The sequence below is a fragment of the Numenius arquata genome, chromosome 23 (assembly GCF_964106895.1).
Source record: "Numenius arquata chromosome 23, bNumArq3.hap1.1, whole genome shotgun sequence".
NCBI classification, from domain to species: domain Eukaryota; kingdom Metazoa; phylum Chordata; class Aves; order Charadriiformes; family Scolopacidae; genus Numenius; species Numenius arquata.
Window position 1 is genome coordinate 1,138,843 of NC_133598.1, and position 27,111 is coordinate 1,165,953.

General features: G+C 52.0%; 1 protein-coding gene and 1 gene segment (V, D, J or C); one reads left to right on the top strand and one right to left on the bottom strand.

The window, feature by feature from the left end:
- Positions 1–1,593: 1,593 nt before the first annotated feature.
- On the bottom strand, positions 1,594–6,225 carry LOC141474945 (T cell receptor alpha variable 4-like). The segment is given in 4 exon segments: positions 1,594–1,654; positions 4,581–4,645; positions 5,364–5,713; positions 6,174–6,225. Coding segments are annotated over 4 exon segments (528 nt in total).
- A 2,627-nt stretch (positions 6,226–8,852) lies between these two features.
- The window catches only part of LOC141474804 (feather keratin Cos2-3-like), a 28,354-nt gene continuing 10,095 nt past the window's right edge, over positions 8,853–27,111 (top strand). Inside the window, 3 exon segments of the mRNA XM_074162883.1 lie at positions 8,853–8,897; positions 8,900–8,986; positions 9,345–9,448. Coding sequence (XP_074018984.1) covers positions 8,853–8,897; positions 8,900–8,986; positions 9,345–9,448 — 236 coding nt within the window.

Below are 27,111 nucleotides of genomic sequence, written 5' to 3' on the forward strand. Positions count from 1 at the left end.
AATGAGGGCCTATGGATGCCCTTGATGGGAGCTGCCTAGGAGAAGAAAAGGTACAGCATCTCCATATCAACTACCCTGGCTGAAGTTCAAGAGCGAAATAAGACAATGGAAATGGTTTTAAGGTGTCTCCATCTTGAGACAAGAAAAACCCAGTTGTTGTCACAGAGGATGGATGTGCCCGAGGTTATTAATAGTGGTCAAGATGAACAAATCTCTAATATGTAAATGCAATGGCTCATGTGTGTGCTGCTTGTGTTTTACCAGACAGTGGAGCTTACAATGCACTGGCAACAAGAAGACTGTGCCTTCATTTAGTGTGATCTGGGAATATTTAAGCGCACGGCTGCATAAATTGATGTCTGAAATGGACAGAAAACATTCCATCACAGGATCTTGTCCTGCAGATCCCTGGGTGTAGAGGGGAAGCAGCACTGCCAGGGGACACCTGAGGGCCCCTTCCCCCACCCTCAACCTTGCACAGACACATCCCCTCCCTCCCTTGGGTTCTTGCACAGCCAAGGAAGCTCCCTGCACCGGGGTGTCACGCACAGCACAGAGGTACAAGGCACTGTCAGAGACCTCGACTTCCTCCAGCTGCAGGAGGCTGTATTTCCCCGTGGTGTTCAGCTCAGTGGTGAAACGGCCACTGCGCTTGCGGCCACCTCATGCCTGTGAGGAGACCAGCTGGGGAGCTTGGCCTTTCTTCTGCTGGTACCAGAGCAAGACCAGAGAGTACGAGGTCAGGTATTTGCAGGTTGTTTGGAAGGTGTCTCTCTGCTTCACTGTGACTTGTCCTTCTTGCTGGGTGACAGTGACCTGTCCCATAGTGCCTGGAAGAAAGTGAAGGTCAGCAGCTCAGCAGGGGTGAAAACAAACCAAGGGTGGGTTCAAAACCCAGGCAGAGAAGGCTCCCTGAGGCCTATTAAGCAGATGTGGAGGAGTTTTGGGCAGGAAATCGGAGCTTGGAGCCCAGTGTGGACCTTAAGAAGAGCTATGCTATGTCCCTGCTCCTGTTCCTCCTCCCTGCTCCTGCTCTTACTACACAGAGACCCAGGGAACAGCCTGTCATGCCTGACCTTTGTGCGCTGGACCACTCTATCAAGTTTATGCAGCCTTGGAGTTATGGGAAAAAGATTAAAAGATTCATCCTATTTCCCCATCCTTGTCATCCTCAAGGGCTTGTAGCTGCTTAATGCAGTGCTGAGTGGTAGAAAGAGGGATCCCTGCTTGTGTCTACAACCAGGAGAGAACTGGAAGTTCTGCTGATTTGCATTGGAAAGGGAGAAATGTGAGGGTGAGAGAGAGCTGAGATCTCCTATGATGAGAGCAGGTGGATCAGAAGAGAGAGGCAGAGAGAAATGGATTGAAGGTGAGAGAAAAGCAGCAGAAGAGGTCTGAGGTATCTTCCTCTCTCTCCTTTCAAACAGTAAGAGTGTCTTGAGAGAACTGGTGAAAAAGAACAGATATGAGCCAGTATTTCCCAGCGTATTCCTGGAAGTCCAGAGTAGTTCTCTGCATGATCCTGACAAGGCTGGCAAGGCTTTCCTTGAGAGAAGGGGAAGGATGTGTTGACAAAAACCAGGACTTACCCAGTCATTGCTCCAGGAAGACCACGAGGACGAGATATCCGAGGTGCATGTCGAGACCAACCTGCCTGTTTGTTGAGTGAGAGAGCGTCAGAAAAGCGCCTCCCAGCCACGAGATGACAGAGCTGCTGGAAATGACTCTCTTGGGGGAGCAAAGGAAGAAGCGGAGAGAGAGCAGTGATCTGTTCTTACTGTGCCTGAAATGCTCCTTCTGGGTTTGTCCCTCCCCCAGCAGTAACACCTGTGGCTCCCTCAGCCAGTGCCATTCTCAACATTTCCTCATTAAGCTCTGTGGGCCCCAGTGGTAGGAAAGGGCTGTTCCAGTCAGCTCGCAGCGGACACCTCACCTCTCCAGCTCTTCTGCACACCCACTGCTGGGCCAGTTGGGAGGTCAGGGGTTTCTTCCTTAATGAGGCTTCATATCTTGCCCTGGGGTCTCTGGCTCTCTGGGGACACAGCTGTTTCTTCTGGGAAGAGAAGCCTCTTCTGTTTCTCCCACTTCTCCCCTTTCTTTTCTCAGCTGCCTGGGAACAACAACTCTCCCCCAAATCCCCCCAGTAAGGAGAGGAACCCTGCTGTGCAGCAGCCCAGGGTTTCTGGCTATGTCCTCTTTTGGTGGGATAACTCAGAGCGCAAGTGAGGAACCTGGTGCCAGAACTGCTCTTAGATGTCACAAACCCGGAGATGACAAGCAGAACCTACTCCTCCTTTAGGGAAAAGGGTGAGGGATGAGGAGGGAACAGGATGAGGGATGAGTGGGTCAGCCCACACGGGGCACCCACTGGAGTGCTGCACTGCGAGGTGTGGGGATAGGGCAGACCTGCACCCCAGAGATGAAAGGGCATGTGAAGGGGTGGGGGATGGGCAGGTGTCTGTCTTGCTGACATCAAGAGGTAGGAGCCCTGGGACACATTCTTCCTTTTCCAGTTGCTGGCACCCAGACCTTCCTTACACCTCAGTCCCTCCAGCTGCTGGCACAGGACCAACAGGGCCTGTGATCAGAGGCCTCTTCTCCAGTTGCTGCCACTGAGACCTTGCAGCACACACCCTGGTCTCTCCAGCTGCTGGCACCCAGGCCTACAATCCCCATGGCCATTGGTTGTTTGCCCAGTTCCTGGCGCATAGATCTCTCTTTCACAGCAGGCTCTCCAGGTACTGGCACCGACACATAGGAATTTACACACTATGGTTAAGAAAGGAATTTGAAGAAGGCAAGGGGAAGTGTGGTGATCATGGGCAGGGCTCATCCTAACAAGTGCACTGATTGGGCCCTGCTTATGTGCATCTGGCTCCTTTTTCCCTTCTTCATCTCTATTGCCTCCTCTTCTTCCTCTCCAGTCCCCCTTCGCCCCCAACCCACCTTTCACCCTTCCCCTAAGCATTCCTTAAGGAGTGTTGCCCAGTCCCGCAGGAACCCCTCCAAATATCCATAATCCTCATGTTCCTCTTGTCACTTACAAAGCTCATTCTGACCCACTTCAAAGCCACACCTGCAGTTTCCCAATGGCCAATCAATTAGAGGCTGAAGAGCTCTGGTCTCCACCCTTGTCTCCCTTGTCCCTTACTGAGAGATTGGTGTCATTGTGTTCTTTGTTTACCACTTTGCCTTTTAATTCCTCTTCTTTTTGACAGGAAAAGGGACTTGATCTGACAGGCTCAGTGAACCAGGTGCCCTCACCTTCCACACACCTTTACAGTGGCCCCTGGTGACCTTGCTCAGGTGTGAGAGTTCCTCTTTGCTTTCCAAAATAGACATAGCATAACAAGAGATTTGTTTGTAGAGGGGCAAACTAGAGGCCAGAAATGAACATGGTGGAAATGCAGCCACCAGCAGGTTTCCGTTGGACAGAAAACCCAGAGGGACTCAGGGATACAGGGATGACCCCAGGCAAAGCACTGGTGGGTCCGCAGAGCTTCAGGAGAACAATGAAAAGGAGGGGGACTGCCTGAGCACTTGGCCAGGGAATCTTGTCTAGTGCCTGGCTGATGGGTCTTGCTCCCATGTTGAGGCTTCCACGGATCCTCACATGTGGGGCCAGAAAGATATTTTCCTTCCTTGGGCTTCTTTGTCTAGGACAGAAAATCACAAGAGCAGTCATGTCTCCTACCAAGAGCCCCCTTCGCCTACAGTACTCATTGGTGGACATTGAGCAAAGAGTAAGAGCTGGACAACCAGCTGGGAAACTTCTCCTGAACACTCACTGCTGTGTCCCGCCCAGTTTCAGTGGCTCAGGGGTCTGAGTTGCTGAGGCAATGCACCCTCCTGGCAATGAAGGCCAACAGCAGCTTGGGCTGCAGTAGCAGGAGTCTCACCAACAGGACAAGGGACCTGATCCTTCCTTCTACTCAGTGCTGGTGAGGCCACCTCTGGAGTGCTGGCTCCAGTTCTGGGCTCCCCAGTACAAGACACATATTGGAGTGAGCAGAGCAAAATGGTGCATGGACCGGAGCACGTTTCCTCTGAGGATGGGCTGAGAGGGCTGGCAGTGTTCAGCCTGGGGGAGAGAAGGCTCGTAGGGGACCTTGGCAATGTGTGTAAATGGCTGATGGGAGGGAATGAAGAAGAGATTCTTCTCAGTCAGGCCTCCTTGGGACTCAACACCTTTGCAATGAGGATGCTCATTAGGGTGAGAAGTTAAAGGAAAGGCACCAAACTGGGACCCTTCCACTGTTCCAGATTTACAAGGGCTAATGGGATGTTTTCCAGCCCTGGGTGGTTCTTTGGGCAGTCAGGTCACAGGCGGGCTTCTCACAGGCCCCCCAAGGCAGTAGGTGCTGGAGCATCCTCTCAGGCAGACAGATCCTGGTGTAGAAGCGCTGCCTCTCAGCTCCAGCTCACACTGCCAAAGGGGCCTGGGGCACCAGAAAATTCCTGTAGGAGCCTGGAGGAAGAGACCAAGGAGGCTGCTGTCAGGGCATAGGAGGCTGCAGGCTGTTCATGGTGACTCTCTCCTGCCTTTCAGTGCCCAGCCAGAGGCAGGGGCCTCTACCCACCCCTCATGGGGTTGAAGAGATGCCACGTTGGAGTCATTCATGTGGTACTTGTCCCTCGGTAGTCTCTGGAAGGAGATAGAACCAGCAACTGCCAAAATTCAACAGGAAACGGATGTCTATCTCCTTGTCTCTACAGGGTTTTTTTCTCTCTTCTCCCCAGGTCACAGATGAAGCCCTTTAAAGGAAACTTCTCAGGGAACAGCAGCACCAGCTGTAAACATCTCACCCTGAGTCAGACACACCACCTCTCTCAGGCTGGAGGACACCCAGCACAATCTATTTCCTCACTGACATCTACTCCCCATCTCTTTGGGTATCATTATCACCCCTTTGCCTGAGGAGGACACCTGAGCCCCATAGCAAATCTCTGACTCACTCGTCCAGTAGGAACCTGGCATCCCTTGAGGCTGCGCTCAGTCTGTCCAGTGCAAGCGTTTCCCCTGTCTCCTGGGCATCAATTCCAAAGGTGCTGATTCCTGTCAAAGGAGCTCGTGGCATCACCACTGATCCCCGGTGGGGAGCGTTGTAGGTGCCTGTGATCTCGACACCCCCTTCTCCTGCCGCTGTGGAGGTTGACATCCTGACTCCATGGGAATCCGGAGCTGGACTCCAGGGGCGAGCGGGCTGTGGGGCTTGGAGAGTCCCGGTGCCGGTGGGTCGGGGGAAGCGCCCCGGGGCGCGGGGCCGGGCGGGGCCGGGCGGGGCGAGGCGGCCCCGGCGGGCGGAGCGGCAGCGCCCCCTGGCGGGCCCGCCCGGGGATGTCCCCCCGCCCCCGACACACACGGCCGGCCCCGCCCGCGGCGGTTCCTGCCCGGCCGCAGCCCCGGCTCCTCTCCCCGTGTCTCTCAGGGCGCAGTAATACACCGCGGCGTCCCCGCGCCGGGGCCGGGCGAGCCACAGGGCGCTGGACCGGCGGTCTGCCGCCACCCGCAGCCACCCCGGCGGGGTCCGCAGCTCTTTGGAATCTTTGTAAGCGCTGTCGAGCAACGCGGGGCCTCGGCCCGGGAGCTGACGGTACCAGTAGATCATGTCCCCGGTCTGTATGTTGGGGTGGGAGCAGTTGATGCTGATGGCGGTGCCCTCGGTGGTCTCTGCCGACGGCTCCTGCTGCACCTGGGCTCTGCCCGCAGCCACTGCAAACGATATAAAAAAGAAAACCGGCTCACAATTAAGTTTCTGCCCAACCCTGCCTACGGTTTCCAGGAACAAATCACCCAGAAGCATTAAGGAAAAAATAGAGGTAATCAGAGGTGTTTCCAGAGGATGTCAACATGTGCAGTAGTGGAAGTGTCCATTAATAGTTGGTGGAGAGCTGAATGCGTGAATGATAGGTGGAGGAGTGGAGTCAGTAAAGAAAAAGAGGGCGACAAAGAAAGCAAGTAGCAAGGGGGAAGGAGGGAAGGAATGACTCCATGAGTCATATGGAAAGACACAGATGAATGGAGGAAAATAAGGAGGCTTGGAAATAGAATAGAGTGATGAGTTTTCCTATAGAATGTATGATGGAGGAGAGGGAGAGATGGACGGGAGGATGGTTGGAGGAGAGAAGTCAGTGAAGAAGCCAGAGGGGATGAGCCTGCCAGCCCCACGCACCCAGGAGCAGCGCGGCCAGCCCCGCCAGCCCTGCGCCCCGGCACCGCCGCATCCCGCCGCTCCGCCGCCCGCGCCTCGCTGCCCCCCGCCAGCCCCGGCTCTCTGCTCCGGCCGCCGCGCCTCCTCTCCGCCGCCTCCTCTCCTCTCCGCCGCCGCCAGCTCCGCCCCGGGGCTCAGCCCTGCGCCGACGGCGGGGCCGGCCTTGCTGTCGCTGCTGCCCGCGGACAAGACACCCCGAAAGCACCCCGACCCCGCCCCGGGGCCCCTCGGGCCGGTGCTGCCCTTGCAACCGGTGTCGCCGGCCCAGTGGCCCGTGAAAGGCCGGCGGCGGCCCCGGGAAGAGCGGCGGGGAGCGCGGAGCGAGCGGGAAGGCGGCGCCGCGGCAGAGACCGGCCGGAGCGGAGCCGCCCGCAGCGACACTGGGGGTGCGGGAGGGCGGGCACAGGCTGTCCCCGGCACAGGCACCTCGGCCACGGCGACGCCGCTGCCCTGGAAGGAGCCAAGGGGAGGGGGAACGGCACAGCAACAGGCCACGGCAGGAAGGTGCGGAAGTTAAGCGCTTGCTCTTTTTCCAGTTCTCTTATTGTCTCGAAGTATCTCACTGGAAAATTGGACATTGAAAACTAGACTTGGAAGGGAAGGGCACGGGGTTCTGCCGGATGCTCTCAGCCATCAAAATAAAAGGAAAAGTAGTCTATCAGGTGAAGTCTGCAGGAGATGCTGTGCAGGTGTCGACTGTCAGGCAACAATGCAGGAAGCACCAAGTGCTGCAGGGCAGTTCTCGGGGCAAGGACAGGGAGCAGGGGAGGAGGTTGTGGGAGCAGGGGAGGTGGAACAAGTAAAGGGGGAGAAGCTGGACGTATGAAAGGAGAAATGAGTGCTGCTGGGAGAGATGTGGTCTGGGAGAGAAAAACAGCACCTTTCTGGAGCCGGATGGATCCTTCCTCCCTCTCAAACACAACAGCAAACTCAGCCCTCCATTCCAGCACTTTCTCAGGCAGCTTCTCTCCCCAGCTGGCACCATGACTCACAACTCCATGATCCTCCCTCCTCTTCCTCAGTCCTCAAGTGTCTCATGGAGAGGGTTTTAGTTCCTCTGAACAGGAGCTGTGTCTGACAGTTACTTCCCATTCCCCTTTCTGGGTTTTATTGACAGACATGCTGGGAGTTCCCAGTTTCGCACTGTTCATGGCATTCATGAAAACACTAGCCAGTCCTGGTCCTACTACTGATCCCTACTCCTAGACCCTACTAAGAAGTGTCAGTCAGCTGGGCTTTGCACCAAGATCACAGCTCTCTGAGTGTGGCGGTCCAGCCCATTTTCCACCCTCCTTATCATTGAACCCATTTGTTCAGAAATTTGGTCATAAAGGAAGTCCAAGAGAGGCTGGCAAAGGTCTTGGGAAATTCAGGGCCACAGCGTCTGCCCTTCCCTTCTCCAAGGTGCCTGGTACCTCCTGAGAAAGCAATGAGGTTGTCCCTTGGCTACACTAGAGCCTCAGGTCAGAAAGAGCATCTCCACGAAGAGGGGACTCTGCCCTGGCTGAGCTCTCCCAGCAGAGCTCCCTGGCACTGCCCTCACTCAGGTCTGTCAAGGGAAGGGGGAAAGCCCTTGGCTGTACTGCCTCCAAGCTGGACGTGAGCTCAGGCTGACCGATAGTCAGGAGGGGAGATGGGCTTAGAAAATGTCCCCACTGTGCACAGCCCTTGTCAGAAAGAGTGTCAATATTGGACACCACTGTGGGACAGCAGCTGGCTTTGGAGGGTGCAATTTTGAATCCATCGTGCCATCATAGGGATTAAAAACTGATTCAAACTGGAGTGAATCCATCCTCTTTGGGGCCTGAAATGGGCAGCATCGGAGTGTGATCTCTGCGGGGTAGGAGGAGTGCTCAGGAGGCAGGAGCTGCATTTCAGGGCCTCTTCCCTGGACAGAGCTCCAGGGGGTTGGTGCCATCACCACTCAATTGCACTTGGGCTCCTGCTGATCCTGCGAACCTGCTGCTCAGTGTTGCCCATGAACAGAGCAGTGGACAGTATCCCTGCCATAACCAGCACATTCCCTCCTAAGGTTGGACACACAGGGACACACACACAAAGGCTCAGGCACACCGGCATGGAATCAGGCACAACTTCATGATCCCATGTGCACTCACAAGAACCTGGCTGCTTACCATACACACAAGACAAGAAGACCCATAGGAATACCATGATTCATGGACTCTCTGACTCTCCCACTGCCCTGGGAACTGGGCACTGTTAGGCAGGATGGGGTCAAAAAATGGCAGGACAAGGCATATATGTGGGGAAGCAACAACAAGTGACCATTAGGGTGAGGTGAAGAGGGAAGGAAAGAGAAGGACATGGCAGTTCCTTATGCACAGGAGCCCATGGGCATCCAGCTGAGCATGGATGGAGCATCTTCTCCATAATGACACTTCAAACAGCCCCAACAGCGTGACTCAGGCTATTGTCATTTGAAGACACACAGCACTTGAGCTGACTCTTCTGTCTGCACTGCTGCATTCCAGCCCTAGAAATGATGGGGTCTTTCATCTCCATTCTCAGAAGAAGCTTTGATTGTGGAATGGGCATGGCACCAACCTGGAAATGAAAAGGCAGCAGTGTTGGAAACCAAAGCACAGCCCATATCATTAGCTGCAGTGGTTTGCATTCAAGATGAGCTTGTCAGAAAACTGTTAGCTCTGCAAAGGGCGCCTCTGGTCCTGCGGCAATGAAGGGCAGGTATAAAAGCCAGCGCAGGTCCCTGCTCTCTCATTCACTTCTCTGGCCTCCTTCTCCTTGGGAACCAGGTGAGTCCAAAGTTCTTTTTTTCTCTCTTCCAAAGTGAGATCTCTTCTTGATGGACCTCTCATCTGATATCGGCTCTCTCCTGTCCTTTGGTTTGCATCTTCTTGTCATGATAGAGGGAAGCAGGGAGAAGGTCTGCTTAAAGAGAATCTGAGATTTGGATGATGGGGCTTTTGGTTTAGATGTTAGGGGACACCGTCCTTGGGCCAGGCTGCTCCTTCTAGGGTGATGAAGACTATGAGTCTCCTGCCTGAGCTTCCAGTTCCCCACTCAGTAGTGGTCTTGGCTCCTTTGTGACAGGGTAACCAGGCTGCTCCTCACCCAACCTTGTTCTCTGCTTCCTCCCTTCTTCTCTCCCAGGTGCACCTCCAGCTCCAAGACATGTCCTGCTACAACCAGTGCCTGCCCTGCCAGCCCTGTGGCCCGACCCCACTGGCCAACAGCTGCAATGAGCCCTGTGTCAGGCAGTGCCAGAACTCCACCGTCGTCATTGAGCCTCCTGCTGTGGTGGTGACCCTGCCCGGCCCCATCCTCAGCTCCTTCCCTCAGAACACCGTGGTGGGATCCTCCACCTCCGCTGCTGTTGGCAGCATCCTCAGCTGTGATGGAGTGCCCATCACCTCTGGGTGCTGTGACCTCTCTGGCATTTCCAGCCGCTACTATGGCAGAAGGCCCCTCCTCTGATAAAGATGCTGGGAAAGCCCCAGGGAGACACCTTGAAGAACCCAGAACATGGTGCTGGGAAAAGGATTGAGATTTGGGATGTGTTTGCAGTACAGCTGAATGGCTTTACCTTTCTCTGCCTTTTCTGTGTTTGCTTCCATTCCTCTGGACAGCAAGGTCCCACCAAGGCACACCTGGTGCAGAAATTCTCTCTCCTCTCCCTCTATGGGGCAGGCAGACAGACATCATGCAAGAACTTCTCCACTTCTGCATAGTCAAGGACCACAGAGTCTAGGTGGCCACCAGGGCTCTATGGACTGGCGTTCCCCACCTGGAGTAACTTTGCTTTCTTCTTTTGACTCATTAAAGTTCTGCTGCATTCAAACCTGCCCTCCATGTGGTCCTTCCCTTTGTGGACACTCTCCAAGCTGCCGATTGAGTGTTGCTCTGGGGTGGAAGTGGGTGAGGACTCAAGGAGACTCTTCTCCATTCACAAAGGAGTGGGAAGTTGGGACACACTCCAGTGGTTCCTGTTTGGAGCACCATCTCTTGGAGCTGAGGAAGACATCCCCGTCTGCTCTGCTGCCAGTGACCATCAGGCCTTGCCCTGCTGTCTCTGTGCTCACAGATGCCCAGAAAGGCTAGAGGCCCTTTTGGGGCAGGAGCCCCATGAGCTCTTGAGGAAAGGCATTCCTCTTCTGTGGCTGAAGCTGCTCTAGGGTGGCAGGGGTGAGTGTTGGGCTCCAGAAGATGATTTGCTCTGCAGAATGGCAGGAGTGGTAAAGCAGGGAACAGCCCTTGGGGTGGCCCAGACCTGCTACTTCACCTTATTCTCCCCTCCACCACCCAATCCAGGGGCCATGGCCAGCACATGTGGGCAGGAGTAGCTGGGAAAAGTCACCCATGTTGCTGCACGTGCCAAGGGTGGAAATAGGAGCTCAGGATGTGGGAGCTGAGGGCAGTGAGCAGAGATATGGGGACAGTGAAACGGTGTATTTCTGAGGGAGATCATATTGCTCTGATATAGAGCATGCAGGAGAACGTGAAGATCAGCAAGAACGAGGGTACTCGGTGCACTTCCCAACAGAGCTGCATTGGTCTCAGTGGTCTTGACGGTTTCGTTGGTCCCTCCAGAGGTTTGTGCTCAGGAACTGACTGCCATTCTTGGGGATTATGTTACATGTTAATCTCAGCACTTTTTATCGGATGAAATATCTCTTGGGAAGTACTAATCTTATATCCTTTTTCCTGCGTGAAAATCCAGATGTCTTAACATAAGTGTACAAGTGGAAGGATGCAAATCCCCCACCAATGTCCTCCATCAAGAGGGAGTTATGGCTCATGAAGCATATCTCAGAATGGCTGAAGGCCTAAAGCTTTGTAAGGGCATTTCACTTGCATCCCTGAAATCCTTTTTCCCTGGTCATACTATTAATAACCATCAACATCAGCAGCACAGTTGAACTTCCTAACCCTACTGCACGGAACCTTGTAATAAGCAGAAGGTGCCTCAGGTCCTTGCAATGAGGACAACATCTGCAATTGGCTTTGTAGAAGAGAGAGGGATGGTGTTTCTTCTGAGAGATGAATAAGCCCTTTGGCCAAAGCACTGCCAGAGCCCTGCTACTGGCTCTTGACATGACCTCTTGTTTGGCTGCACAAGTGAGGAGATCTTGGAAAGGTAGGAAAAGGGCACAGGATCCAGGCAGGTTTTATGCTTCAAACTAAGGACACTGTTGCCAATTGGAAGTTCTCTTTTTGTGGTGATTTAAATCACGCTGGGGCTCTGCTGTGCAGAAGGCAGGCACTGAGCTGTCTCAGCCATGTATCCCATTTCACTGCTGCGGCCTCTTTCTATGGCCCATGTGTCTTCCCCTACATGGGAGACCCCTCCAAAGGTCACTGGGCAGAGCAGTGGCTCTTTTTCACACTGTTCTTATGCCCCTGCTCAACCCCTTGATTTACACCCCAAGGAAGAAGGATGGGAAATCTGCTCTGAGCAGGTTCAAGAGCTGGTATATCTTCACATGAAGTAAACAACTGGCAGGGTATGGTCACCCTAACCCAAAGACCACTGTACATCAACGACTCAGTGATCCGTGTACCCTGAAGAGGCCCTGGCCTCTGCTCTGCTGTGCTCCATGCAGAGCTTGGCCTTCAGAGCTGTGTGTTGCTGCCCAAACCCCTTGACAAGAGGACAAATTCATCCACCTGACTGTGTCTGATGAGCTTTAGATGGCTCCTGCTCGATGCCAGCGATTACACTACATGGGTGTCCTTGCCTGTGTCTAAATATACAGCACGAGGTTCAGATGGGAACATCGCTTCTGTTTGACAGCAGAAAGGATGAATAGAGGTGTTTTATTTTATGAAAATCCTCTAAAAGTGTGACGGAGCAAAATGGGGTAACCCTTTCCTGTACAGCACCTGCGTGGTGAGCTGTGCCCTGATTGGAGATAGACAGCACATAGCTTAGGGTGCCAGGCTTCTGTAGGATGTAGGATCATCTCTTCTGCCTTCTCTTGCTTCAGAGCCTTAGTCTAAGAAATAGCATTTTAAGCCATACTTGACAGAGTCTGAGAGACTTTAATCCACAAATAAAAATGAAGTCGCAGCTCCTGGTGCAAAACACTTGTTGGAGTCATCAGGTCCCCATGGGAAATGCCTTTGCAGAGAAAGGACAGTGAAGAAGAGAGGGACTGAATGCCTGGCTGGCCCCACACACAGTCATGGGGGGCAGTGACAAGACACTTGGCCCAGGTGATTTTCCGGTGAATTGGGAAAGTGAGGAGGAATTTGCTGGATGTCCCAGCCCGCCTGAAGTATTAACTTGTTTCACAGAATGCGGGGTAGAGCAAAGGGAAGGAAAACTCGTGCTGCGTTTGGTTGTTACTGCCGTGATGGAAATAGACGTGGGGATGTTTGGAGCTGAAGCAGCGGCCCCGCGTGAGATGCAGGCACAGCAGCTCAAAGGTGTCTGGGCAGCAAATAGTAAGAGGGAGAAGGGGGAGGGGGTGCACATGGTGGCATTCCTCCTTCCCTGCAAACAAGCCCAGGGAAAGGGCATCCACTCTTCAGTGTGGGGACAGGGGTGGGAACAGGGACAGGCATAGGTGGGAATGAACCCTTATGTTCTACTTGTAACACTGTGGGGCCAGCGTAATTAGCAATGGGTTATAGCTCTGCTGGATAATGGGGCAGAAGTAATTTCATGGAAATCTGCCCTATCACCCCAGGAATAAAGTGATGAATGTGAACAAAATCAGGGTGAGGGGGTTGCTGAAGAACTGTCTAGAAAGGTCTTTCTAACCTTGCAGTTTGGTTGGAGTTAGGAGGGTATGCACCACCTACAGGTTGAGGTGGGCTCTGAGAGTGCCCCGATATATATCCCAAACCATGATCCATGAGCAGGAAAGAAGTTTAATAGTGACGTGCGGAAAATAGACTCCACAACTTCTAAAGTTAGAAAGTTGTAAAGTAGGTATGTTTATTCAGCGCCGGGCAGCACAGGGGGGTGATCCCACCAAACTGTGCACGCCCTCAAAACCCAAAAGCCCTATCTTTATGCTACTAACTTATATATATTCAATATATGTTGCAAGACGCCTATACATATGTATGTCCTGTCCCGCTTCGTATCAAAATCAGTCTCTCAAGGCCATTTCCATACTCTCCGCCCCTTTGCATCTGCGCAGTGCCTCCTGGTGGTGGTCGCCGGGGGTCCCCATGATGAAGTAAGGAGACTCCTCTTGGTCACCGCTAGTAACCTTTCTTGTTCGCGCAGGCTTAGATCTTCATTGGGATTCAGCCAAACCGCAAACTAGTTTTAGTCGGTTTGGCTGTTCTTGACTTGCAGCGCTTACCTCTTGTTTCTTCTCTTGGCCAACATCCTCTTTGTTTCCCTTCTGATATATTGCCATAAGCATTAACCTATTGACCTAACATCCTGTTAATATATAACTGCTATTGCTGACCTACTAGCCTGTTTCCTTGGCTCAATCCCCCCTTTTCTACAAACTAGTAAATTCCTTTACTATCTAAATCCCTAAAATACTTATTAGATTCCAACTTCTGCCTCAACCGATTTCTCTTCCATTCACTTTAAGAATCTCCTGTATTTAAACAACATTTAAATGCACACTTAATCATTAAGCAAAGAATCAAAAACAGAATCACGAGCATTATAACCATTACAAACAGCTGCTTAAGCCATGCTAGATTCAGTAGCCATGAAGTCAATTTTTCCCATATCTTGGAAAATCCCCATGAAGTGTCGTCCTGGGTCACACCATGTAAAATTTGCATATGGCCTCGGATGCCTTTTATATCAGTGGCAACCCTTCCGCTCTGATCTATATACGTACAACAGCTGGTGTTAATTACAGTGCAAACCCCTCCCTGTGAAGCCAGTAATAGATCTAAAGCCATACGGTTCTGTAAAGCTACCTACGACAGGCTAGAGGTTTCTTTCTGAAGGGTTATGATAGTATCCAAGGTTTTATTCTCAATTCCCTCAATCACTGTTGATATGTTTACTATTGCTTTTTCAAGCTTCCTGACTCCAAGCCAAGGAAAAACCAACGCATAAAGCTTTGATAACCAGTTGAGCGTTCCACAAGGGGATTAGCAGGTGGGGAAGCGCTTCGTCTTTTTTGCACCCTCCCTTTCTTTCGCTGGTCTCCTTCAATAAAAGTAAAGTTAGGGACTAGAGCTCCCAGTGTACACACTCCCTGCCACCCCAAGGGTAGGACTTTCCAGGCCGCGTTCCCACATATCCAATACCACCCTGAACCCAAGGGTACCGGTAAACCAGTAAAATGATGCCTTCAGAATTGACGGTCTACCTGTGTCATATTCAGCAAGGCCTTTAGATCGCAGTTCATGTAATTTCCAACAGGTGAGCCGTCTCCCGCACTTACTAAACACCTATCTTTTACATCGGATCTTGCTATAGGGCTAACATCTAGCTTCCATCCCCACCTAGTGGGAGAGTCTTTCCTTAGTGTGGTGTTTCGCCAATACTCAGGGCTTGTCCATGAGACATTAAGGGGTAGTGGTACCCCTATCAAGGGAGTTCCCTGCTTGGAATCTCTTGGCAATTGTGTGCAGACCCAACAACTTGTTTTGTTTGCAATTCATATAACACTCTGGGTCAACTGTATGTAAGAATTTCCCTGCCACCCCACTACCTGATCCATCTGGAACAGACATAGCACCAGGCGCAATCCACCCGACATATTACCGCTGTAATCTGAGCTTTAACAGTCCACTAACTTCAGACATCCAAACCCCGCGGGGGGCTTTCTTCACTCACGTGTGATGTATCCAGGCACTCTGTTCTTTGATACGGACGGCGGTGAATGTGGTCAGGAGGACTTGGTATGGTCCTTCCCACTGTGGCTCCAGGGTCTTTTCTGTGAGGGATTTTACATAAACATAGTCTCCAGGTTGTATGTTATGAACAGGCCCATCTAGGCCTCTACCGCGGGTTCCAGTTACATACTTTCCAATTTTACTGAGTTGTTTGCTTAATGCCACCATATAGGAGGTCATGACTTCCTCTCCAACCTGTGTGGACATTCCTCTCTGTACCCCATAAGGTCTTCCATACAGAATTTCAAAGGGACTTAGTCCTTCTCTTGCTCTTGGCCTAGTTCGTATCTGCAAAAGAGCCAAGGGAAGGGACTGGGGCCAGGTCAAATTAGCTTCTTGCCCTAATTTCACAATTTGCTGTTTAATTAGGTGGTTCATTTTTTCTACTTGGCCGCTCGACTGGGGGCGATATGGGGTATGAAGTTGCCAATCTATACCCAGATGCCTGCTAATTTGTTGTACTACTTTTGAAACAAAATGTGGCCCACTATCCGAGGATATAGTTGCCGGAACCCCAAAACGTGGAATTATTTCTTGTATTAACACCCTGGTCACCTCTCGAGCTTTGGCGGTTCTGGTGGTTTCTGGTTGGCCTCTGGCCAACCTGAAAAGGTATCCATTAGCACCAATAAATATCGATACCCCCCTTTTCTGGGGAGTTCCGAAAAGTCAATCTGCCACTGTTGCCCGGGCCCATTACCCTTCCCAATTTGGCCCATTTCTGGTTTGAGGATATTCTTGGGATTAGTCTGGAGGCAGAGGTCACATTGCCAAGTCACTTGTCTCACTGTTATATATAAATTTCTAGCTGTGATTTCTCTGACTAGGTGTTTATATAGGGCCTCTGCTCCCCAATGTCTCTTTCTGTGTTCCTCCTTTACCAGGGACCATATTAGGTAGGAAGGAACAATTAATTTCCCTTGTGGGGTGTGGGCCCACCCATCCTGATTAAATGACCCTCCTAGATCCGTAATAAGTTTCTGGTCTTCTTTGGTGTACTCTGGCTTACCTTCTAAGGAGATTCGCCCATCAGGGATCAAGGCCCCTTCCGTTTTTACCTTTTTTCTGGCTGCCTGTTTTGCCTCCCTGTCCACCAGCTCATTTCCTTTTTCCACCTCCGAGTTCACCTTCTGGTGCGCCTTGATATGCATAATCGCCACTTTCTCCGGGAGCTGTACTGCTTCCAACAGTCTCAGGATCTCCTCTGCGTGCTTAATGTTTTTCCTTTGCGAGCTCAATAATCCTCTCTCCTTCCAGATAACTCCATGCGCGTGCACAACTCCGAAGGCATATTTTGAATCTGTATAAAGGTTGACAGCTTTGCCTTGGGCCAACTCCAGAGCACGGGTCAGAGCAATTATTTCCACTTTCTGCGCAGAAGTGTTTATGGGTAAAGGTCCTGATTCTATTATTCCCTGACTGGTAGTAATGACATATCCGGCGTGTCTCTCGCCACTTAGGACATAGCTGCTTCCATCTGTGAACCAGTTTTCTGCATCGTCTATAGGGCTATCTTTCAAATCCAGGCGTCTCGAATATGTTGCCTCAATAGTCTCTAGGCAGTCATGGTGGACTGGTTCTCCCATGTTTCCTTCAAGGAAAGAGGCTGGATTGACAAGATTAGTGACTAAAATTTCTACATCATCTTGTTCTACCATTATAGCTTGATATTTCAAGAATCTTTGTGGAGAAAGCCAATATCCACCTTTAGCTTCCAATACTGCAGATACCGTATGGGATACCGATACAGTTATTTTCTGGCCTAGAGTGAATTTTTGGGCCTCCTGTATATTTAACACTACTGCTGCAACGGCTTGCAAGCACCCAGACCATCCCTTCACAGTTGTATCCAATTGTTTGGAGAAATATTCCACTGCTCAAAGATATGGGCCTAGGTCCTGCGCCAAGATTCCTAGAGCAATCCCTTTTTTTTTGTGAGAAGAAAAGGAAAAATGGTTTACTCACATCTGGCAATCCTAGGGCTGGGGCTGACATTAGGGCTTTCTTCAGTGACTCGAAGGCCTTCTCGGAGTCATCATCCCACTCAAGGAACTTCTGGTCCGTGGTGGTTAACGCATATAAAGGTCTAACAAGCAGTCCATAATTACAAATCCACAACCAGCACCACCCAGTCATTCCCAGAAAGGTCTGCAATTCCTTCACCGTTCTGGGTTTTGGAGTTTGGCATATGGCCTCTTTACAGGCCCTCCCCAAGGTTCTATCTCCAGCACTGATTTCATACCCCAAATAAATTACCTTTTGTTGTATAACTTGTGCCCTTTTCTGGGATACTTGATACCCCTGGAGCCCCAAAAAGTTGAGGAGGCTTACTGTCCAGGCCATGCATGCATCTTTTGTCTTTGTAGCAATTAGGATGTCATCCACATATTGTAGCAGCTTCCCTTCTTCTGGTGGCTGCTCCCAAGATTCTAGATCTTTTGCAAGTTGATTGCCGAATATGGTTGGGCTGTTTTTATATCCTTGCGGCAACACTGTCCAGGTAAGCTGAGTCTTACGCCCGCTCGTGGGGTTTTCCCACTCAAACGCAAATAACTTTTGGCTGGTTTGGTGAAGAGGGAGGCAAAAGAAGGCATCCTTCAAATCTAAAACGGTAAACCAAGTTAGCTCGGGGGTTAGTGTGGTAAGCAAAGTATATGGATTGGCCACCACTGGGTACAGGTCCTCTGTACCTCATCTTGTTCACTGCTTGCAGGTCCTGTACTATCCGATATGAACCATTGGGTTTCTGAACTGGCAATATAGGAGTATTGAAGTTGGACTCACATTCTCTCAATATCCCTAGCTGGAGGAATTTTTATATGGTCAGTCGGATTCCTTCCCTATCCTCTCTTTTTAGAGGGTATTGTTTGATTTTTACTGGCTGATATCCTTCCTTGAGCTGTACTTTAACAGGGAGTGCATTCTTAGCCTTCCCAGGCACATCTGTGGCCCATACCCCAGGATAAACTTGGTTAATAACTTCTTCATTGATCTTTCCCTCTGCGGAGAGGTTGGTCAATGATAAGCTCATTATCTGAATATACTGTTGATCCTTTACCTCCAGTGTAACCTCCCCCTTCTCGAATTTTATAACCGCTCCCAACTGTTCCAACAGATCCCTTCCCAAAAGTGCTTTGGGAGAATTTGGCATGTATAGGAAGCTATGAATACCCCACTGTGTCCCCATTTTATACTTAAGAGGTTTGCAAAAATATGCCTTTTCACTTTGGCCAGTTGCTCCCTTGACCATAATGTACTCATTCCCCAAGGGGGTTAAAGCTTGATTCAGAACTGAATATGTTGCTCCCGTATCCACCAAAAATTCCACCTCTTTTTGCTCGTTCCCTAACTTTATTGCAACCAAGGGATCCGCTAGGGTAGACTTCCCAGGTTCCCGTCAATCTTCTTTCATGTGGACTACCACTCTCCCCTGCCCACTAACTCGTCCCTTGTTCTTACTTTTGGGACATTCTCCTTTCCAATGACCATACCCCTTGCACAAAGCGCATTGGTCCCTGCCTAGCCGGGGTGGCCCCCGTCTGGCCTTTCGATCTCCCTCTTCTCTAGTAATAGCCACTATCCTTCTCTGGCCTTTTTTACTTTTCCTCCCAGTTGCTAAACACTCTCCAAGCTTCATCAAGCAGTACCTCTAAATTCCTGCTCTCATTCGGCCGCAGTTTCTGGAGTTTATGCCTAATATCTCCCGTCGACTGCCCCAAAAACAACGACACCAGCTGCTGGATCCCCACCTCTGACCCGGGATCCAAGGGTGTACTGTGGCGCATTACATCCCTTAGCCGGTCTAAAAATTCAGATGGTGATTCTGAGGGCCCTTGTTTGATAGCGTACAGAGCTGACCAACTGATAGTTTTCGGGATAGCTCTTTCCATGCCCTTCAGAATCCATCCCTGATAGGCCTGCAGCTGATCCATATGCACAGATCGGTTCAGGTCCCACTTCGGATCCTGTAGTGGGAAATATTCTTTCACATCTTCTCCCGCTGTTTTATAATGGTCTTCCACTAAATTTCCAGCTACTTTCAGGATCAGTTGTTTTCCGGTTTCAGTCATATATTCCAGCAATAATTGTATGTCGTTCCAATCCGGGTTGTGTTGCTTTATAATGAACTGGAAATGTCTAGCCACAACTATGGGATCATTCCTATACTCCCTAGCTATTCTCTTCCATGCTTCTAAATCGGTGGTGGAAAACAGAACTTTAATCAATCTCGTTCCTCCCTCAGGTCCCACCGCTTCCCGAAGGGGTGCCTGTAGGACTGTTGATTTCCCCAAGTTCGGGAGACTATAGGGCTGTTGCGGGGAGAGGCTCTATCTGATTCCCCATCTCTTTCTCCATCTCTTTCTCGGTTACGAGGGGGGGGGGGTTAAGTAGGTCACTAAGATCTTGTTCGGACCCCTGGTGTATTTTCCCCATCTTTATACACCGCTGCCCTATGCTACAGGCAGAACAGCACCACCACAGTTTACCTCCCAATTCCTTGTTATTCTCCCGTTCAAGCGCAAGTACCGTGGGTTCTTGCGGCGGTACCAACCCACAGTCTCTTTGCCACTCCGGATGATTTTGGAGCGTAAAGAACATGTCTGCATAGCTCACCTCATCCCACTTTCCTTCCCTTCTTAGGAAGAGCATAAGTTGTAGTATGGTGTTATAATCCAGGGTCCCATTAAACGGCCACTTAGCCCTGTCCTCTAACTTATACGGGGGCCACCACTGATTACAATATTTATGAGGGTCCTTTTATTCTCCGTCCCTCGGGTCCCAGCAATGTCTTTCCAGTGCGCAAGTATACACCCCAGAGGGCTCTTTCTCAGGATACCCCCTTGACTATTGCCCATCACCAATCTCTCTCCCTTTTCTCAGTTTCCACCCAAACTTATGTCTGCAGAGTTCCTTCGTCTTCTCCCAGTCCCCCTCCCACACATCCCAGGTGTCTGGGACTAGGCTCCCTTTACCGCACGCTAGCCCTATTATTTTGGGAGCTTCCTGGTCTTTCTTCCAATAATTAAGTTCAGGGGACTGGCACTTAGGGCATTCCACCCTCCGTCTCCTTGACCGACAATACCACCTCCTTCTACAACTTTTACACTCCAGTAATACCCAACTCAAATGCCAGTTCCCGATTGACTTATGTGCGAGAGTTATTCCACACGCAAGGCAAGGGATCACCCTGACATAGCCATCGACCCAGGGGTTCAAGTCTGAAATGTCAGGCAGGTTATCTACAACAGGCTGCTCCCAGTCTAAAGTCATTATTTGATTGGTTGGGGTTAAATATACTCCTTTCAATAAGATTTTATCTTCCCCCCCCCTTACCCAACCCCCTCCTTCGTTAAGATATTCCCAAGGTTCAAGCCCAAACCATTTGAGGAAGAATTTTCTCTATTCCGCCAGTGTAAATCAGGCGCTTCAAATGCTTCGTTCGTCTCCGGCCGGCCTCCTCACGGAGAACACGGAACCGCAGATCAGAACTCCACACTTGCTTCACAGCTCTGCTGCATCTCACACATGCACACACTTCATATATACATACTTCTCAAACATACATGGCCGGCAAAACTTAAGTCTATTTGTTACTTGGATTATAATATGAGGCCCGCTTACCCTTCTCCTGCTTCTTATACAATCATTAGCAGGTCCGTCCTGGCTCCCTTAAACGAGATGCAGCGGCAACCTCGGATTCGCTCAAATTGACCCTCAAACCGTTAATGACTGCTCTATCAGTCAGCAAAGCAAATCCCCTTACCAAATATCAAATTGGGTACCCTCCCAAACGGGGACTATGCCGTACGCCAGATGTCTCTGTGCGATTTACCAGCAGCCCTGGCCATGGCCCCCCTTAAACATATTGTTTGTCTGCAGCTTCAGAAGGTCGTTGTCTACTCCCACGGTGAGCAGCTGGGAGTGGAGGCTCCTCCGAGGAAAGTACTCGGGGCGCGCCTAGGGGCGTCCTCTCTGCAGTTGATCCCGCAGCTGATTAAAGTTCCTCCTGGCTGGCTCGCCAAATTGACATTCGGAAAATAGACTCCACAACTTCTAAAGTTATAAAGTTGTAAAGTAGGTATGTTTATTCAGCGCCGGGCAGCACAGGGGGGTGATCCCACCAAACTGTGCACGCCCTCAAAACCCAAAAGCCCTATCTTTATGCTACTAACTTATATATATTCAATATATGTTGCAAGACGCCTATACATATGTATGTCCTGTCCCACTTCGTACCAAAATCAGCCTCTCAAGGCCATTTCCATACTCTCCGCCCCTTTGCATCTGCGCAGTGCCTCCTGGTGGTGGTCGCCGGGGGTCCCCATGATGAAGTAAGGAGACTCCTCTTGGTCACCGCTAGTAACCTTTCTTGTTCGCGCAGGCTTAGATCTTCATTGGGATTCAGCCAAACCGCAAACTAGTTTTAGTCGGTTTGGCTGTTCTTGACTTGCAGCGCTTACCTCTTGTTTCTTCTCTTGGCCAACATCCTCTTTGTTTCCCTTCTGATATATTGCCATAAGCATTAACCTATTGACCTAACATCCTGTTAATATATAACTGCTATTGCTGACCTACTAGCCTGTTTCCTTGGCTCAATAGCCAGTGGGGGAAAATATTCCTTCCGTATCTGCTCAGCTCGCAGTGGGGAGGATTGTATCCTCCACATTGTGCGGGTCCCTCCCTCCAGGGCTGTAGATTCAGAGCAGGACTGGCTGCTCCAGGACATGCTGACACCTCCCCAACCAGTAGAACATGGTTAGAAGCTGGGGTTGTCCAGCAGACACATTTGCCGTTCAAGAACCCTGTTTGGCCTGGGAAGAAAGTGGCTCTGCCAGACCCGGGGGGGCAGCTTCTGGTGTCTCCTCACAGAAGCCAGCCCTGCAGCCCCTGCACTAGCAAAGCCTTGCCAGGTCAACCAAGTACACTCTCCTTACTCTTGCATTATTATGTGCAACATGGGTTTTCCATTAGGAACCTTGGCTGCAAGAGAAACTCAGCCAGCTCATGGTAACGGAGGAGGCTGCAGGCAGCTCCCTCTTGCTCCAGGCAGTGACACCACCTGCACCTGCCTGGAAAACACAAGAGGAAAAAAAGGCCAGCACGTCCCTTAAAAATGGGGAAAATATCAAAAGGATGCATGAGCATTCCCAGGGCAGCCAAACCATGTGTTCAGCTGCTCTGTAAATTAATGTTGCTCCTACATTTCTCTGACTTTTGAAGAGAGTGTTTACCTTCAACTGGGTCTAGAGACAGGTTCACTCCTCCATCCCTTCTGATGTCCCAGCCTCAGTGTCTGTAGCCTGAGGGGAGGCTGGCTTGTCCCAGGCACACACCCTTCTGCTGCCACATGAGTGTGTCACTGTCGCACCGCTCCCTTTGCAAGGGCAGGGGCCGGTTCCAGACCCTTGAGGACATCAACAAGGTCAGGTGGGAGTTTCCAATGCTGCAGGATTTTCTTTTCCTTCTAATGTGGGAATTCTTTGGGGGGTTGCAGCAATGGGGATGTTCTCTAGTTTTTATATTATCCTTCACATACAGACCTGAGATGCGGAGACGCTCTGTCTCTGGGAAGGCCATGACAGCTTCGGCTCCGCTGTGGTTTCTCTCTGTCCTACAGTGAGACAGCAGCTGACTGAACCACTGCCAAACCCTTGAGCTCAGCTAAAACTGATGGGACTGGCCAGTGACTGATTCCTTCCTTACCTGTAGGGTCTGAAGGACTTGCCAAGAGCTCTCTAGAGGGGCTGAGAGCTGGTGTCAGGAGTCCATGTTCTCAGTGGGGTGTGTGCATGATCGTGCTCATGTACATTTTCCTCTGGCTGTGCTCATGTCTGTGGGGAGGCTCAGGGATGTGGTAGACTGAGGAGAAGCCGTACCAGTAAAATCTGAGGATAAATAGGCTTTCAGTACGTCAACCTTTTCTGTGTCATTTGTCACTGGGACTCCATCCTCACCAAGCAATAAGCCCACTTATATTTAGCCTTCCAAGCACCCCCATCCCATGGTTAAACACCATCTCCATGGCCAAGGAACTTGAGGACAGATGGATGTCAGGGAGAAAGCTTATGTGTGGGTGAAGGGGCTGAAGCTGGGCACATTACTCTCCTCAGCTGCATCTCCCCCTCACACCAAGCGCAGATCAGTCTCCCCTCAACCACATTGAAGCCTTGGACACGGGATTTGCAGAAGATGCCTCTGACAAATCCAACACAGTTTTAGGTTCTGGACAGTGTAGACAGCTGTGGTCATCAGTGGAGGTCTCACTCTGGGGTACCTGCTATTTTAAGCTGAGGGCATTTACAAGCCTGGTTTGGCGTCTTTATGGTGTAGCCTCCAAAGGGCGTGCCCCAAGTCAGGTTTCTTGGACTCTTTTCATTGTCAAAGACCCTGGGTCTAGATGCAGCTGTGCAAGTCACGCTGGCATGTGCTTCACAGCAGCACAGGCTGGGGAGGAAGGGGTCCAACCTCACCACAGCTCCAGGTGCCCTTGCTGGGCAGGCTGAGCTCAGAGCTCCATGCAAGCAGAGGCAGGGAGGGAACCGCTCCTCAGAGCACCCCCACCTTTTTGTGCACTGCTGCCAGCTGTGGGCACCAGTGTGGGCTCAGTGCACAGAAATAGGCTCCACTGTCCTGGAGCTCGGCGTCCTGCACGTGCAGAAGTACCTGGGAGGTCTCCACAGACATTACAGAGAAGAACCTCCCTGAATCCACCTGAGGTTTCCCTTTGTACACCCAGAGCAGCATCTGAGGGGACTGGCTCTGGTGCTGCTGGTACCAGAAGATGGAGGGATTGGAATACCTGCTGGAGAAATTGCAATGCAGAGTCGCGTTGTGTCCTGCCTGGATGGTCATCTGTGGTGGGAACTGGAGCACAGAGTCCTTTTGGGCATGACCTGTCAAACCAGAGAGGGCTTTCAGCTTTGCTTATCTGTGGACCTGTCTGTCACTTCATCAGCTTGCTCACTGTCCCCACTTTCCGTCTCACTTTTCCCAGTCTCTGAAATGCCGAGCTGTCTGTCCCTGCACACTTCTTTCTGCTGCTCCTTCTTTATGACCATCCCTATGGAGACTGGTAGCACTGGATCCAAAACATCCGGCAGAGAAGCTGCTGTGTGCTGCATCGCTCCCTTTTTTTTCAGGCTTAATGTGTATTAACAGATCCCTCAAGAATTGTCAGTACCTGCATATTTAGGGGAATGCCTTCTTCCTCCTCTTATGCCCATTGATCCTGACAGATCCCACATTATTTACCATGCCCGTCTGCAGCACCGGATCTCCCTACAGAAACTCTCCCAGATTCCCCAGGGAATCAGAACTCATGTCTCTTTCATTCCACCACCAGCCACAGAAACTCTTGCCTCATGCTCCCCAGCCTGAAAGTCACATCTCACCAAAGTCTGCCAGTTCCACCAGCACTGCCAGGAAAATCAGGACCATGTCACGCTCTCCCTTCATGCAGTGCCCAGGAACCTGCCAGCATGAAGGACCTGATGCTTGCACCTTCACCTCTTCTTCTGCCTCTGCCAGATCAAAGAGGCCTCGAAAGCACAGCCCAGAGGGAGGAGCAAAAGTCCTTCCCTGCTTCTCCAGGCAGGCCTCTTTGGGTCTGTCCCCCAACCTCTACCACAGGAAGGCTCGAGAGAGAGAGAACAGACTCATGGTTTAAGTACTGTCCGTGAAAGAGACAGGCAGGCCTCAAGAACTTCTCCTGACACCCACCACCTAGCCAGCTGCACGGGCCAGCACACAGCTCTGCAGGAGATGGAGAAGGAACCCCTGCATGCACCCATGTCCACCCTGTCCCTGGGACGGTCAGGATGGAGAGAGGACCAGGCACACACTGAAGTGCCTGCACCCAGGTGTCACACACTCTCTCCCTTCTCCTCTGGCCATAGAGGAGGAACCTGAAGAGAAACATCTCTGTGAAGAGCATCTGCTGCAGAAACCAGCCACACAGGGACAGACACACTCCCTCACTTTAGTAGGGGAGGACACAGCAACACAGCTCTCTGTTTTACAGGCAGTCACTCTTTGTCCCTTCCCCTCCCCACAGAACCCACAGCCTCCAGCTGCTTGTTCCACTCTGGGCTCCAGAACTCAGTATCCCACAAGCAAAAGGGCTACTTGGCTTTCTTGTCTTCTGGTGTCTGCTGCCTGGAACAGGGCTCCTCTTCCCCTTCTCACCCACAGCCTTTCTCACACAGTTGGCAGAGACTGCAGGAGGCAGGTTATTGGCACAGCAGCCCCCATTCACAACCTCGCTCCCACAAGGCCTTCAGGGTCCTGTTGTCCAGTTGAGGACATGTCAGAAGGACGGTGGGCTGCCCTCTGCTCTCCAGTGACTGCAGACCTTCAAGGAATTCCCTTGGAATACAACTATGGCTGCCACAACAGGCCCCAGCTGAGGCAGGGAAGAGGCTGAGCCTTTCGTCTCTGCCCCGGAAGCCTGTGAACATGGACTGTCACTGCTGTCTCAGCTCCTACAACCACACGTGCCTCTCTGGGGACTGGCTGGGCCCAGGATTACATGCCCGGAGGTGTCTTTCCAGCTCCCACCACGGACCTTCAGCCCCCTACGGCAACTTAGCAGATCTCTTTGTGGCTCCCTCCTCAGGTCTGACCTTGAGGCTCAGATGTGTCTTTCAACCAGTGCCCAGCTCAAGCTTCTCTCCCATCTCCTGGACTTCCCTTCAGCACCAAAGGCTCTCAGTCTGAGGATGAGGGGAATTGTGTGCCCCAAGCTCTATGTCCTGATCACCAGGCACTGTGGGATACACTTGAAGGTGTCTGTGACAATCAGTTTCTCCTTCTCATGTTCTGCCTTCCTGCCGACGCAGAACTGCCAGCTCTACAGAATGCCTTTGCAAGACCAGCAGGAGCACTCCAGAAACAGAGTGGAGCTGGAGGATTCCGTTTGCAATTGTCTATCTGAGCCGATTTACAAAGTTACCAGCAAGAAACCACTTAGGACTTGCATTTACCCTGTATCAGTTTCGGTTCTATGTGAGCATGGGGACGAAAGAGGGGTGGAAGAGATCCCCAGCCCGCGCATCGGCAGCAGCGGCCGGTCCGTGGGGCAGGAGCGAGGTGTGTCCGGCTGCCCGTGGGCAGGAGGGTCTCTGCCACTCGCCGCCCTGTGCAGGGCAGAAAGGCGCTGCTCCTGGCCGGGAGCCAGCGGGGCCGGCGGCTGCAATCGCTCCTTGCGCCCGCTCCGGGCGCGCTTCCTGCCCCGCCGCCGTCGGCAGTGTGGCGGGGGGGTTCTGTGTGCGTCCCGGTGGGAGTGTGGGGGGTGAGCGGGGGTTAAGGGGCGGGAGGAGGCTTCTGCGTGGTGGATGGTGCCGGAGCCGCGTCGAGGGAACCTCCCGGGGCTGCGGGGCGCGGAGGCTGTGGGGCCTGGAGGGTGCCGGTGCCAGAGCCGGTGGCGGTGGGTCGGGGGAAGCGCCTCGGGGCGAGGCTGCCCCGGCGGGCGGAGCGGCAGCGCCCCCTGGCGGGCCCGCCCGGGGATGTCCCCCCGCCCCCGACACACACGCCCGGCCCCGCCCGCGGCGGTTCCTGCCCGGCCGCAGCCCCGGCTCCTCTCGCCGTGTCTCCCAGGGCGCAGTAATACACCGCGGCGTCCCCGCGCCGGGGCCGGGCGAGCCACAGGGCGCTGGACCGGCCGTCTGCCGCCACCCACAGGCGGCCCGGTGGGTCCGGTAGATCCTTGGACTCTGTAACACTGCTCACGAGGAATGCGGGGCCTCGGCCCGGGAGCTGACGGTACCACTGGATGTAGTCGTATAACTTTTTGTTGGGGTGTGAGCAGTTGATGCTGATGGTGGTGCCCTCGGTGGTCTCTGCGAACGGCTCCTGCTGCACCTGGGCTCTCCCCGCAGCCACTGGAGAGAAACGAGAAAGAAAGGACAAAGATCATGAACCATCACTCAGGGAAGATGGTTCTTTTTCCCAAGAAATATTTCAGAAGAGGAGCCAAGAGGCAGTAACAGGTGCAATGGATGGGGACACATGCGATGATCCTGGTGTGGGTGTGTCAAGTGAGGGAAAAAGTCTGGAAAGGAATTTGAAATTGATGCACGGAGAGATAGAATGA